Consider the following 16,327-nt stretch of genomic DNA (forward strand, 5'->3'; position numbering starts at 1 on the left):
ACCCATTTCTTTTAAACCGGATTTAACTATTAAATTGATTACATAACATGCACAACGTTGGTGGAAAATAGTACTTAAATCATTTTCAAATAACTCAATTGCTTTTGTATTTGCACTAGCATTATCTAATGTTATAGTCATTACTTTATCTCTTAATCTAAATTCATCAATTACATTTAAAATAATATTATATATTAAATCGGCACTATGTGATCCTAGAACACATTTAAAACCTAATATTCTCTTAGCTAGATCAAATCTTTTAAAGTAATATCTGGTTACAGCTAAATAATCTTTATTGGCAATGACAGACTAAATATCTGCTGTTAACGCAACACACGTACTAGTCGAGTGTAAAAGGTTTAGTAATGCTTATTTTTCTTTTTTAAATAATTTTAATAAATCTTTTCTAAGAGTAGTTTTTGAAGTGAACTGTGCATTAGGATTATGTACAACCTTAATATATCGTTGCCAATTAGGATGCTCTACAAAACTAAGTGTTTGATCTAAAGCAGCTATCATTCGTGCAACTTCTATACGATCTACTTACGGATCGTATTTCCAAATAGTTAGACCATCGGTTGCGCGATCAAAAGATAATTGTGTTTGGTGGAATTTGGGTCCGCTGGATTAGCTAAGCTTTTGAAGACACTTTTCAGAGTGTCTTCTCAAGTGTGTGGTGTCGTGAATAGTATCACCTTATAATTTAGATAAACAATATTTACACTGAGCTATATGTTTAGTGTTACCTTCATTGTCGATCTCCTCAATTATGTCGATGTGATCCCAAACTGTCGAGATGCGCTTGCATTTTCTTCTAGAGGTTGCAACACTTGCAGACGCAGTCGCACTGACACTCGCCGTCGCCGCTTCTCCACGCCCACCACCATTGCGACCACGACCTCTAGTACGTCCAACAGGGCTCGGATTAGTAGATTCTTGCGTAACAAATTCATTAGTGGGAAATTGTCCTTCTTCCATGTTGTGTTGAGGATCAACGGGAATACCACTATAACCAAAATGATCCATTATAAAAAAATAAGTGCGATTTGAGAGAGAGCGCTTTAGGATAATGTGATAGTTTTTAGAAAAATTGTGATAGAAATTTGAAAGATTGAGAGAGATTGAGAAAAATTAAGAGAGATTGAGAGAAATTGAGAGGGATTGAGAGAGTTTGAGTGAGAAAAATGTGTGGAGGATGGGGGGTATTTATAGGGAAATTTTTTGATTAAAAAATTGATTTTTTTTTTCAAAAAATTCGAGGTGCAACGACTAGTTTAGGGTTCAGCGGGTTCGGGTTTGGGCGGGTTCGGGCTAGTTCGGGCAAAAAACTAGCCGTTGGATGGGTTTTTGGGCATTTGGGCAACTCAGGCATGTCGGGCATTCGGGCAAAATTCGGGTCGGGCACCAACAGTCGGAACTTTTACCGTTTTCGCAATTCGGGCAGTCGGGTGGGTCGGGCATTCGGGCAAATCGGGCTTGGCCGGAAAAATTCAAAAAAAATCTGGCGGATGGCGATTGACAGTACACGGCGGCGGGCTTCGGCGAGGTGCCCAAATTAGGGCTGCTCGAGCACGAGCCCAAATTTTCACTTTAGTTGGGCCGGCATATGGGCCTGCCCGCTGAGCCCGAAAAATTCGGGCAACAGGCCTGCACGCTGGCCCAAAATTCCACCACTAGAATCAACATTGAAGAAAAACCCAAATTATTACAAGCTTCCCGCCAAATTATTTTCTGCAGCAAACTTTCCCTCCAAATCCATCAGAGACAAGATTAATATATTGTCTCTGAAACTCTTATTTAGAGAGAACTAGTTTTTTACCCTCGCTTTGCTGCAGGTAATATTTTTGTATTATACAAAAGTAAATGTAGTTTACATATGTATATATACATAAATAAATATAAACAATATAGTAACATGGATTTATTTATATACATATTCTTATAGAGTATTTCACATTTTTATGCAATATTTTGTAAAATTTCTTTAAATATAATATTTCTTACATAATTTGGATATTTATTGGTCGAATTGTGGATCAATATGTGTAATCAACTTTGCTCAATAATTGTTCTTGACTTTTATTTATTGTCATTACATAACAGATTTTTATAAGAAATTATCCTCTTTTTAATGTAAATGGCTTTGTTGAAAAACAATACGTTGCATGCGCTGACTTTGGCACGATGATCTTTTTTGATTTTTTTTTTTTTTTTTTCTATTCATTTGCTTCTACAACATAGAAGCATTGGAGGAGTTACAAAAAGAAAAAGAGAGATTAAATGAATTAATTTATTTTTTATTAACTATAATATGTTAGAATTTATTACGAATAATAAAATAAATAATTTTATTATTGTAGATTAATAAGCTTATGTAATCATGACTGTAATACTTTTCAAATGAAATTAGTAGGTATTGTCTATAATATGTACAATTGAAGGTTCATAATATTTATAAAGGATATTAATAAGATGATGGCAATGTACTAAATAAATATCTAATGAAATAACTGATAAAAAAATATATTCATATTCACATTTTTATATATTTAACATAAGTAGAATAATATTTTCATCTTTCCATGTTCATGATAAACTAAATAATGTTAAAATATTTGTAAGGATGGAAATTTAAAATTTACACTGTTATGTCAAATTACACATAAAATTACATAATAAAATGGCAACAGTAGATAAATTGAATTTATTAACGAATATTATATAAAAGAATGAATTAGCATATGCATTTGCGTTTTCTAAACTTCTCCCTTCACAAATGAACAAACAAATTAAAAATAATCTATAATAAGATTTTGCTGCATAAGATTTATAAGCAGGATAAAGAATAGAAATATGACATGCATGAAAGTATGAATAAGTAATGAAAAATAGAAGATCAAAGGTAAATAGAAATGAGTTAGGAAATGTTGAGGGGTCTAAAAGAACATAAAGAAATGAATGATAAAATCAATTAGGAATTGAACAAATAAAAGGAAAAAAATTAAAGAAAAGAATCCTGATTTGTTTTTGACACAACGATGAAGGCTCATAAACATAATATTTTCAACAACATATGATGAATAAAGGAGCTCATAGATTTGTGACCATTTTGTGGCTGCCAATTGTGGGCAACTACACAAAAGCACAAACATTGGCACAATATTATATCCATCATATTAGTTGTAATGCATATATTGTAAGTAAGATGTTGATTTGTCTATAAACCGTCAGGTGACTTGAACAAAAAAAAGGAAAAGCAAAGATATGATTTTATTTCTTTAAGCTATTTTTTTTCCTTTCATGGAGAAAATAATTAAAAGAATAAAGGCCAACCATAACGACTGCATTAGAGGAAGACAAAGGAAGAAAAGGAGAAAATGAAAATGACAAAAAAGACAAAGATTGAGAAAGAAAAGGATCTTGATGTTCTACATTCATAAAATGAGTGAAAAGCCCACAACAAAGGCAAAGGAAGGCATAAGAAGACAGAAGGAAAAGCATCCGCTCACAACCGGGCCATAAAAAGACCAAAATGCCCAGCACATATACATCGAAGAAAGAATTGAAAAGGGCAAAACCGTCGCTCCACTGTACGGGGAACAAAAAACTGAGTCTATGTGAACAGTGATCCACTCTTTTCCTTTAGTATATGTAATAATAATAATATGTAAACATTTTTTACCAAGGTAGAGAGCCATGGAAAAGGGAAAACGATTGGAATAGAGAAAGAGAAGCATGAATAAGTAATTTGGAATTTTAAGGCAAACCGAAGAAGGAAGGAATAGGTTGAGTAAAAATTGAAATAGAAAAGACATAGCCATACTACTTTTTGGACAAATCAAACAAACTTTAATATGTGAAAATTGAGGATGATCATCATTGCCAATATACATGTACATGTCTACGTGTGAATTAGGAAATAATAAAGAAAACACCTAATACACCATAAGTACTTATTTATGGAGGAAAAGACATGAAAATAAGTAAATGTTACCAATATTCATTAAAAACAGCAAGAAACGATTTTCTCCTTTTTAAATAGGTAATATGTATCAATAATGTAAGATAGGCTCATATGGATGCAAATAATGATGAACAAACCATGCATATTAACATTGTTATAGAACATTACTGCATCTATTGTCAACAACATTTATTAAAAATGTATGAATAAGTGGTCTTAATAATACCTCAGTGCTGCAAATAACACTTTAAATGGGAAAGGTGGACCAACCAAGGCCGAAGCTTGAGAAAACAATAGAGCAAAAGGAATGCAAAACAATAGATAATGAGACCTGAAAAAATGTATATAAGTAAGTGAGTGGAAAAATGAATAAATAGAAAAAAGAGGAGAACAAAAAGGGGGGAAAAGACTAAGGAAAAAAGGGCAAAAGAAAAGGGAAAGAATGAAAACAAATTCATAGAATATGAATATTATAGTGTTTTTATATAGCAATCATGGCTCAGGTACTCAATTTTTCATCAACATGTGATGAACAAATAAACTTATATGTTTATAGGCACTGTATGTCTACCTACTATGGGCAACTGCATAAAGGCACTAAAATTTGATAAGATATTCAATCCATCACACTGGTTATAATGTATGTGCCATAAAGAATAAGCAATATGAGTAAGATATTGACTTGTCCAAGAATTACCTGGTGAATGAAGAAAAAGAAAGAGAAAAAAACATATAGGAAGAAAATAAAAAAAAAATAGAGAAAAGAAAGATGCTAAATATTACATATATAAAGTAAAAGGAGAATAAAAACTAAATAAAGAATATAGGTTAAAATAAAGCAAAAGGAAGAGAAAAGTAAAAGGAAAAGGAAAAGGCATTAAAAAAAGAATAACACATTTATAAAAGAAAGTATTATATAAATAAATAAATCTCAATTTAAATAGTTGGAGTAAAAATATCAAAAATTAACGATAATACAAAATCATGGAAAAGTGTGATAGGTAACGAAAAGTACATTAAAAAAGTAGGATTTACTAACAAACAAAGTAATATATATATATAACATTTGGATTGAATACTGATCCAAATAATAAGGAAAAAGACATGGCAAAAGATTTTGAATGTCCTCTTGATCTGTGAAAACTATCATTTTGTCCTTAAGAAGGATTGTCCTCTAGTGCCTCTAGCCAATGCCGCTAGGGCTTTGACCGAGTGATATGATCGCTGGATCAACGCCAACAACAAGGCCCGTTGTTACCTGTTAGCAGCGATGAATGAGGTGCTGAGAACTCAGCACGAAGGCCTTGTGACTGCTAGAGAGATTATGGACTCTCTTCAGAGGATGTTTGGACGTCCATCTGATTCAGCCCGACACGCTGCTGTCAAAGCCGTTATGAATGGCCGTATGAAGAATGGTTCTTCTGTACGTGAGCATGTGCTTAAGATGATTAATCATCTTAATGAGGTTGAAATTAATGGGTCTCAAATTGATGAGAAGACCCAGGTTGGCATGATACTAGAGACACTTTCTCCTGATTTTCTTCCATTAAGGACAAGTTATTTGATGAACCAAAAGAATGATAACTTGACTAAGCTCCTAAATGAGCTGCAACAATTTGAGTCCCTTATAGGTGATAAGGGAGGCAAGGCAAATGTTGCTGAAGCCAACGCAGCTGAGGAAAGGCCTTCTTCATCAAAGAATAAGAAGAAGAAGAATCAGGGGCACAATAAGGGCAAAGGGAAGAAGAAGATCTAGAAGAACAAGCAGAACAAGGCTGCTCCAAAGTCTAAGAGAAAGTGTTTTCACTGCAACCAGGACGGCCATTGGAAGAGGAACTGCAAAAAGTACCTCAATGAGCTGAAAGTGAAGAAGCAAGATAAATCAGATTTACTGGTCATGGAAACATGTTTAGTTGAGAATGACTTCTCTACCTGGATAGTTGATTCAGGGGCATCTAATCATGTTTGTACTTCTTTACAGATGCTGGAAACGTCCAGGGATCTTGAAGAGGGATCTTTCCAGATAAGAGTGGGCAATGGGGCAAGGATCTCAGCGACGGCAGTAAGGACAGTGTGACTGTCTTTTGCAAATGATAAATATTTATTGTTAGACAATGTTTATTTTATTCCGAAGTTCAAACAGAATTTGCTTTCGGTTTCTAGATTGCATGAACAATTTGTTTCAGTTTCTTTTGATATTGACTCTGTATCTTTATCTAAGAATGGAATTCATATTTGTTCTGATTTTATTGATGATGGTCTTTACTTTGTTAAACCCATATTCAACGAAATGCTACAAACTGAAATGTTCAAAGTCGCTGAACCAACCCCTAAAAGAAGAAAGGTTTCTAACGAAAATGAAACATACTTGTGGCATCTAAGGCTAGGTCATATAAACATAGATAGGATTGAAAGACTAGCAAAGGATGGTCCTTTGAGAGAGCTAAAGGTTGGCACTCTATCAGTTTGTGAATCCTGTCTAGAAGGAAAAATGACCAAGAGGCCATTTTCGACAAAGGGTGAAAGGGCAAAGACACCCCTTGAAATTATACATACCGATGTATGTGATCCTTTGAATGTCAAAGTGAGGGGAGGCTATGAATACTTCGTCACATTTATTGATGATTATTCGAGATTCAGATATGCATATCTGATGCAAAAGAAATCTGAAACCTTTGAAAAGTTTAAAGAATTCCGTGCCAAAGCTGAAAAATAACTCGACAAATCAATCAAAACTCTTAGATCGAATCGAGGAAGAGAGTACTTGGATTATGAATTCAAAGACCATTTGATTGAAAATGGAATAATATCTTAGCTCACTGCAACTGGCACACCATAACAAAATGGTGTAGCTGAAAGAAGAAATCGCACCTTACTTGACATGATGAGATCAATGTTAAGTTATTCTTCTTTACCCACTTCATTTTGGGGATATGCATTGCAAACAACAATATACATTCTGAATTTAGTTCCATCTAAGTCAATCCCCATAACACCCCTAGAGTTGTAGAATGGTCGTAAACCTAGTTTGAGACACATTCGCATATGGGGGTGCCCAGCACATGTGTTGAAGGGAAAGACTGGGAAGTTAGAACCTCGCTCGGAAGTCTGCATATTTGTGGGCTATCCAAAAGGAACAATAGGAGGTATGTTTTATAGTCCTCAGAATAACAAAGTGTTTGTATTGACAAATGCTACGTTTCTTGAGCATAACTATATGGCACATTTCAAGCCCAGAAGCAAGATAGTTCTAGAAGAGTTGCTAGCTAATCAGATTAGCCCCATGCTGACAACAGTTGTTGGACGACAAAGAAGAGAGACCACTGACCATGATCAAACAGCACCGCCACCACGACGCAGTGGGTGCGCCAAATTATAGGTTCTTTTGCCTCATCATCGCCTGAGAGAGACTTAGCCAACTTTCATGGCCCTATAATGCACCTCCAGCTTGGTGAAGTTTCTACCATTGTTGCCTCTACACCAGAAGCCGGCAAAAGAAGTTATGAAAACGCATGACACAATCTTCGCTTAAAGGCCACATCAACTCACCCCGAACATCATATCTTATGGTGCTGTAGGCATTGCTTTTGCGAGATATGGAGATTACTGGAGGCAAATGCGTAAAATATGCGCATTTTGTCCTATTTGACAAATAACAAATGGCATTTCGTTTACAAGCATTAGTTTACGAGTCCTTTATTGTTTACGAGTCATTAGTTTACTTCTGATCTGCTCATTCCTCTATGTGTTTACAGTGTTAGACACGCTAAAAAGATCATCGAAAACGAAAAGATGTTCTTCAAAACCATCTGTCAAGCCACACCAAATGTTGAGCTTCCACTTATACAATTGTTGTATCTTTTAGATTGGAAACATCCCGAGGATTCGGAGCGAGGAGATCTAGACATGATTGAGAGTTTAAGAGTCACAGTTAGGAGAAAAAAAGAATTCTATCTGATTCCCAGTCCTTACCTTTCTCCAAATATTTGAGGTCAACAAGGAAGATGATATTGAACATTTTTCTTTATATACTTGTCCTATGCTTTTAGTTTTACAATAAGGGAAGGGTTTTAATAATTAGACCATAGGTCATGTATGCAATGTTGCATTGAATACTTTTCATATCTTTGTACTACTCTGTCACACATATTTTTCACAATAATTGTCCAATACCAAAAGTTCATATATAAATAGTGCTCAATTTGTTTCGTACCTGTCACTGTGTTGCTCTGTTTTGCCTGTTTTAACTCTGTTTTGTCCTGATTTGCCCTGTTTTTGTTTTACCTGTTTTGTCTTGTTTTGCTCTGTTTTCCCCTGCTTCAGAATGAGGAAGTTATAATATAGGAAAAATTATGTTGTCAATTTCCCACAGTGGAAACGACTTTTCTTTGACAGGGACATGAAGAAATCTTAGGACATTTAGTATGCAGTAATCAACGAAAATTATATTACTGGAAAAGTGATAGAAGGTAATATAATTTTTAAGAAAGATGTATTATCACATATCGTCTTGTTACGTCTAAATTTTTATTTCATAGATTCCTACGAATACCATTTTACGATATTGAGTTGTGTCAGTGTCATTTTTGCTGTTTCCAGATTTTGTGTCGTATTGGGCAACAAAAGCTAGTAGAAATAAGAAACAGTTATGTCGTTTACAGCTTTCCAAGTCCTGTATTCTTTATTTTTTTATTTATTTTTTCGGGGATCCAAATCGTTATCATTTAGACTTGGCTACAGACCAAATTTTCCAAGTTCATTATGTAATAACAATTAGCCCCCAATTTATGAAACATTACACATGAGTTATCAACATTACCATAACTTAATATTGTTTATTCCATCACGTATTCCGTAAAATTTTACTCTTGAATGTTTCAATTTAAAAAAAAAAATAGTCACGTATTAGGTACATAGTAACTATGATATTAAGACTTCATTCAAAAAAAAAAAAAAAGGAATATGTATAAGAATATTGATTTACTTGTGGTTAACAAAATTTGACTTATAAACATACAAAACACAATCATAGGAAAAAGATCCTGAAAAATTTAAGATGACTCAAAGATGTAACCACTTTTTAATATAGAACTGAATGATGCACATTTTTAATATATATTATTATTATTATTATCATTATCATTTTTGCTATTATTATTATTATTATTATATAAACGCACATTTTGAGGACATATAAAAATATATTACAGGTCACGTGTCCCGTCTGCACCTTCTAAATTATGTCAATGGAGTTAAAAACTATTTACAGATAAGAATGGCATAATTCTAAATCATTAAAGAAACATAAGGAACACAAGGAGCAGAAGCCAACAGCAAAAAGTGGTGAAAGTGAAACAGTCACAGAAGATCTGGTAGATGTTCTTCTAAAGTTTTCTAACAATGACCTTGGCTTTTCGCTAGCAATTAACAATATCAAAGCAGTAACCTGGGTAAGTATATTCAATTTCCGCTGCATAATATCCTCATATTTCATATACTTGCTTAGTAGTTAGTAGATGTAGTAGACTTGTAGATGTGCAACATTTTCAAAATCTACCATGCTTTCATAAGATTCAAACTAAACAAGTTAATTGTCCCAAATATAAGTGTAAAGGATAAAAATAAACCTGAATCCCACATTCTTTAAATTGAAAAATAAAAACCAACTTATAATTCAATAATAAGTTCTTTTGACTTTGCCAAATTAGCAATGATCACCAAATGGCAAAAACTATGATACGGTGCACATTTTGTCAAAGACGGTATGCAACTTGGCAAGTGGAGATAGCGACACATTTTAGGCTTTTGTGATTAAAATTTTTTGGGCTTATTCGGACCGCAGCCTCCTCCTTTCTTAATCGTTGGAGAATCTTGTGCCAAGTAAATAAGAGAAAAGTCATTGGAATTCCTTAATTAACATTATCTTCACACAATACATATCTAAACTCATTGGAATTCCTTAATGAAAATTATATTCACACAATACATATCTCCACAATATTGACACCAAGTATTCTACTATAAGGCAAAAAGAATCACAACTTCAAGCAAGGACATTTGCACATTCTTCATGGAGCTCAAACTACCCTCTTTCTGGATCCTTTTCACCTCCTTCGTCTTCCTGTTTATGGTGTTGAACATACTTATCAAAAGAGCCAAAACCACCAGCTCAGATTCAAAACTACCGCCAGGACCATGGAAACTACCGTTACTAGGAAATATCCACCAGCTTTTCGGCTCTTTACCACATCGCGCGCTTAGAGACTTGGCCGAGAAACCCGGACCCTTTATTTACCTTAGACTTGGCCAACTTCTAACCATAGTAGTTTCATCAACAGAGTATGCCAAGGAAGTGATGAGAACCCATGATGTCATCTTTGCATCTAGGCCCCGGAGTCTATTCTCTGAGATCGTGTTGTATGATTGTACAGACATTGCCTTTTCTCCATATGGTGAGTATTGGAGACAGCTGCGGAAAATTTGCATGCAGGAGCTCTTGAGCACAACAAGAGTAGAATCTTTCAGACCCATTAGAGAAGAAGAGATGTTTAATCTCATGGAATGGATTGCTTCAAATACTGGATCAGCTATAAATCTCACTGAGAAGATTAAATATTCGTCTTATAGCATAACGTCGCGGGCGGCCTTCGGTAAGAAAAGCGAGCACCATGATGAGTTCATATCGATTGTTGAGGAAACTATAAAGGTAGCAGGAGGTTTTGATATTGTGGAGTTGTTTCCATCTCTTAGTTTTCTTGCCGCGATCACTCGTGCAAGGCCTAAACTCGAGTGGGTTAAACATAGGGGTGAGAGGATAATGGAAAAGATAATCAAGGAACACGATGACAAGAAGTCAACAACCAAAAGCAGTGAAAGTCAAACAGATCAAGAAGATCTGGTTGATGTTCTTCTGAAATTTCATAACAATGGTGAAATCGGGTTCTCCCTAACAACTAACAATATCAAATCGGTTATTTGGGTAAGCATATTCAATTTTAGTTTTCAGCATTCTATCCTCTGAACTAAAAGATAAACACATGTTTACACTCCTATAGCTTCAATTAACACTAGTCACTACAACAAATTTTATTATCAATTGCTTACCAAAAACGCTATTAAGCACTACCAATAACGTTTTGTGAACTGCTAGGACATCAGGCGCTATTAAAAGTCGTAAGAAAATATAAGGTTCTGGGAGCGCTATGAGAAACGCTACAGAATTGAGATCTTATAGCTCTTTAGACATGTTGTTTTCATGAACTTTTAATATATATATATATATGTACACAAACATATTATATCTATTTATAAACGCTATTATATAGACCTGAGGTAACGTTTTCTCAGAAACGCTATGACTAACTATTATTAAAAGAATGTTCTCTTGTAGTGAGTTGTTCTAAAGATATGACTTATTTAAGCCTTCCATTTAGTGTAGTGCATTGTTGACCAAGAAAAATTATGTTTGTTTTTTTTTTTTTTTTTTTGCACCTGATTTTTTGGTTCAATTGTATGCAATAGGGAATTATATTGAATTTCAATGGCATAACACTACTCATGAACTTTCAGGATATCTTTTCTGCTGGAAGTGAGACATCTGCTACGGCTGTAGATTGGGCAATGGTAGAAATGATAAAGAATCCAAAAGTGATGGAAAAAGCTCAAAATGAGGTGAGGCAAGTCTTTAGTAGAAAAGGGTCTGTCGATGAAACCGTGCTTAGTGAGATGAAATATTTGAAATGCATTGTTAAGGAGACATTGAGGTTACACCCTTCTGCTCCATTATTACTTCCAAGAGAATGTAGAGAGAAGTGTGAGATTAATGGCTATGAGATACCAGTGAAAACCCAGGTCATAGTTAATGCATGGGCAATAGGAAGAGATCCTAAATATTGGACGGAACCTGAGAGTTTTATACCAGAAAGGTTTCTTGATAGCTCTATTGATTATAAAGGAACAAATTTTGAGTATATACCATTTGGGGCTGGAAGGAGAATATGCCCCGGCATGTCGTTCGGTTTGATCAATGTTGAGCTTCCTCTTGCAATGTTTCTTTACCATTTTGATTGGAGACTTCCCAATGGAATGAAACATGAAGACTTGAACATGACTGAGTTGTTTGGTGTCACAGTTAGGAGAAAAGATGATTTGTACTTGATTCCCATTACTTATGATCTGTCACCTATTGGAAAAATCTCTAGGAGCACAAAGTAACTTGTAATTTATTATATTCTTACACTAGTAATTAAGTTGTTTTGTTTTTTTGCCTTCTTGAAACATTATCCGCTGCTATCATTAATAAAAACCAGAAAACCATTACTATATGCTGCGTGAAGATGTTTTTGAGATCCATAAAATGGCATGCATGATATCTACGAGCATCCCTTCAAATAGAGTTTCATCTATTGTTTATCACATTTTTGCTGATTAATCAGGGACTTTGTAAGTTTTGTTTCGTTTTTATTTATTATCAATTAAAAACCCAAAATCTCTCCGGAGAGGAAATTTTACAAATGATGGAAAAAGGAAAAACGTAAAAAGTAGTTTAAAAAATTTCACACTTGAAGCATTTGATACTCCAAGTCTCCGAATAGTGTTTCGACTCAAAAACTACCACCAGGTCCTTGGAAGCTACCAATAATGGTTATATTTGCCCGTTGCCCCCACAAATTTTATAAATGTTCTCACAAAAATTATATTTTTGTATTAAAAATTTTGAAAATTTATCTTGCTATAGATATCCTTTACACAACACCGATTTTAACCTTTTTTATCCCCTATCAAAACTCGACTGGAAAACAAAAAATGGTGAAATCCTAGTAACGTAAATCAATCATTTGTAAATTCAATGTCTTATCTCAAATATCATTTACTTGTCTGCCAAAATTTTTGGTTTTGTTTTTTTTTTTCTTTTTCCCAACAGTAGCAACTGATGCGAAATTTTACAAGAATTTCATTTGCTGACAACTTTGAAATGTTGTCCCGTATAATGATTTAATTTGGATGTTGAGATCGATGAACCATTTTTTTTATCATAGAGCTATGAGTCAAAATTTTGCCACTGCGTCCGTATACAGTTTATAATCTGCTTATCAAGGCGGGATCTCATGAAAATAGGATTGAAGAAGATATGAGCGTTTTTTCTTTTTTCTTTTTTTAATATGTTTCCATCTATAATCTAGGTGTGTGTATTTTGAACGAGGTTTTATGGTAATTTTAAAACTATACAAATTTATTTGATTTAATGGCGGTATTCATAAATTTAACGGGGGCAAATCGAATTTCCCTAATTGGCAAGGTGCGCCAAATTATAGGTTCTTTTGCCTTATCATCGCCTGAGAGAGACTTAGCCAACTTTCATGGGCCTATAATGCACCTCCAGCTTGGTGAAGTTTCTACGATTGTTGTCTCTGCACCAGAAGCCGGCAAAAGAAGTTATGAAAACGCAGGACACAATCTTCGCTTAAAGGCCATATCAACTCACCCCGAACACCATATCTTATGGTGCTGTAGGCATTGCTTTTGCGAGATATGGAGATTACTGGAGGCAAATGCGTAAAATATGCGCATTTTGTGTCGTATTCGACAAATAACAAATGGCATTTCGTTTACAAGTATTAGTTTACGAGTCATTAGTTTACTTCTGATCAGCTCATTCTTCTTTGTGTTTACGGTGTTAAACACGCTAAAAAGATCATCAAAAACCAAAAGATCTTCTTCAAAACCATCTGTCAAGCCACACCAAATGTTGAGCTTCCACTTAAACAATTGTTGTATCGTTTGGATTGGAAACATCCCGAGGAATCGGAGCGATGAGATCTAGACATGACTGAGAGTTTAAGAGTCACAGTTACGAGAAAGAAAGAATTCTACCTGATTCCCAGTCCTTACCTTTCTCCAAATATTTGAGGTCAACAAGGAAGATGATATTGAACTTTTTTCTTTATGCACTTGTCCTATGATTTTAGTTTTACAATAAGGGAAGCGTTTTAATAATTAGACCATAGGTGATGTATGTAATGTTGCATTGAATACTCTTCATATCTATGTACTACTCTGTCACATATGTTTTTCATTATAATTGTCCAATACCAAAAGTTCATATATAAATAGTGCTTAATTTGTTTCGTACCTGTCACTGTGTTGCTCTGTTTACTCTGTTTTGTCCTGTTTTGCCCTGTTCTTCTTTTACCCGTTTTGTTTTGTTTTGCTCTGTTTTCCCCTGCTTCTGAATGAGGAAGTTATAATATAGGCAAAATTATGATGTCAATTTCCCACAGTGGAAACGACTTTTCTTTGGCAGGGACATGAAGAAATCCCGGGCGTTTGGTATGCAGAAATCTCGGGGCTTTTCGCTAGCAATTAACAATATCAAAGCAGTAATCTGGGTATGTATATTCAATTTCCGCTGCATAATATCCTCATATTTCATATACTTACTTAGTAGTTAGATGTAGTAGACTTGTAGATGTGCAACAGTTTCAAAATCTACCATGCTTTCATAAGATTCAAACTAAACAAGTTAATTGTCCCAAATATATTGTGACGACCCTCCTTTGAGGCCGCCACTATTACTAACTTTTTAACTTGTACTTACTGGGGTTTCTTAAAATTTGCGGAACATTTTTTTTTTTAATATAAGAAAGAATACTTTCATAATTTGTAATAATAATTTCAAATAAGTGAATCACTAAATTTCTTAAAGCTTTTCTTAATTTCAGTTAAAGATAAAACGTTCTAAAAATATCTTTCAAACAGAGCAGCATTTGAACTCTTATTTCAAATGCTCTTTAAAAGCCTTTCTAAAACTAGCCAATTCAATCGGGCCATTTAATTTTGACTTTAAAACGGATTTCATGAGAAATCTTAAATTCAAGTACATCTTAAAGCCCTTTTAAAATCAATCATTTAAATCGTCATGTTTAAAATTTATTTATTTGTTGCATGCTCTGTTGCAACGTTCTAAAACTTTAAATCATATACCTATACTTTTTAAACATACATGCTTGAAATCTTTAAATCATATATACATATACATGATTTTTCTTAAACTTATTGCGGAAGATAACTGCGTGAGCGGTATCCATTCCCATCTCCACCATTCGTCCGCCGCTTGCCATTGCCCTTCAAGAATTGCTGATAGGTTTCTTACCTACAGCATGAACATATCTGATTGAGCTTTCGCTCAGCAAGTAGGAACTATATCTCACAAAATAACTGTAAGTACACATGAATAAATATGCATGAGCTGATTATGCTTAATTATGATGTCTTATCATAATCTTATTATCTTATCTTATCTTTCTTACTGATGGGCCCGAGTGCTCGCGTACCACTTGCGCGCAATCATCGGAACGTGAGGGTTTGCAAGGTCCCCCACGACACCGTGATTATAACTTGAATGCCTCCCTTGAGTCGGAGGACATTATTGTTATTTTCTGTTTCTCCCTTGTGGAGCATACCTCCCTTGTGGAGGCTGGTACGGCACTCAACTGATAATTATTCTTATAAGTTCCTCTTGACTTATTAAGGTGTATGCAATATGACATAGCAAAGCATACTATAACATAGAATGTACTCAAATACATATACTTCATGTGCACTGCTTAAGTGTATGCAGTATGATCTAGCATAGTATACATAATATTAAATTAACTCAAACACATATAATTCATGTGCGCTGTTTATGTGTATACAGCATGACATAACATCGCATACAATACTTAAAGCATAAACATGCATATATAACATGTGTAACTTTCTCTTTAAAATCTATTCATACTGTAGGCGAGATTCCTACTTACCTGATTTACAGAGCTGGAATCCACTCTTCGCCAAACAGCCTATTCTCTTACTTGCTTACTTCTGAAAATGAACACCCATTGAGAGTGTGAAATTATCTGTCATTTGCTATTCTATTTTAGCAACTTATGAAGAAAATCTAACCCTTTACTTAAGGTATGTATTCCTTTCCTTTAATGAAGGATAATTTACTATAAGGATCAATTTATTAAATCCTCAAAATCTTATTTTCCTTAATTGCCATTACAAATTTGTGCTAAATTAATAATTATATTAATTATCTTATCCTTATAATAAGTCTAATAATTTAGTTAACTAATTTTGGTAATTAATTAACCCTTTTATTCATATACTAAGTATACATAAGTTAGTTAATTAATCTTAGTAATTAATTAACTTCCTTAACAATATTCTAAGTCTTAGATAATTTAATTAATTAGTTTTAATAATAAATCAAATTATCATCCATAATACACTTTTAGTAAACTTTACTTTACCTCACTTTACGGGCTCATAATAGTGTTGAGGTCCATATTTACCGTCGTAAAATTAAGCGTC

General features: G+C 34.0%; 1 protein-coding gene across 1 annotated transcript; it reads left to right on the forward strand.

Moving 5' to 3' along the window:
- The first annotated feature begins 9,968 nt into the window (after window positions 1-9,968).
- On the forward strand, window positions 9,969-12,276 carry LOC21412208 (cytochrome P450 71D11). The gene is made up of 2 exons (XM_024174125.1): window positions 9,969-10,946; window positions 11,537-12,276. Exons 1-2 carry the CDS (start codon window positions 10,038-10,040, stop codon window positions 12,179-12,181), a joined length of 1,554 nt encoding a protein of 517 aa, XP_024029893.1. The 5' UTR covers window positions 9,969-10,037; the 3' UTR covers window positions 12,182-12,276.
- Window positions 12,277-16,327: the final 4,051 nt, after the last annotated feature.

Source organism: Morus notabilis, unplaced genomic scaffold, assembly GCF_000414095.1.
Source record: "Morus notabilis unplaced genomic scaffold, ASM41409v2 Scaffold623, whole genome shotgun sequence".
In the NCBI taxonomy this organism is placed as follows: Eukaryota; Viridiplantae; Streptophyta; class Magnoliopsida; order Rosales; family Moraceae; genus Morus; species Morus notabilis.

What these genes read in the sequence shown, in the direction of transcription:
- LOC21412208 (XM_024174125.1), top strand. Translation starts at nt 10,038, where the DNA reads ATGGAGCTCAAACTACCCTCTTTCTGGATCCTTTTCACCTCCTTCGTC. An exon ending in ATATCAAATCGGTTATTTGG is followed by an intron (nt 10,947 to 11,536) that starts GTAAGCATATTC and finishes ATGAACTTTCAG; the next exon opens with GATATCTTTTCTGCTGGAAG.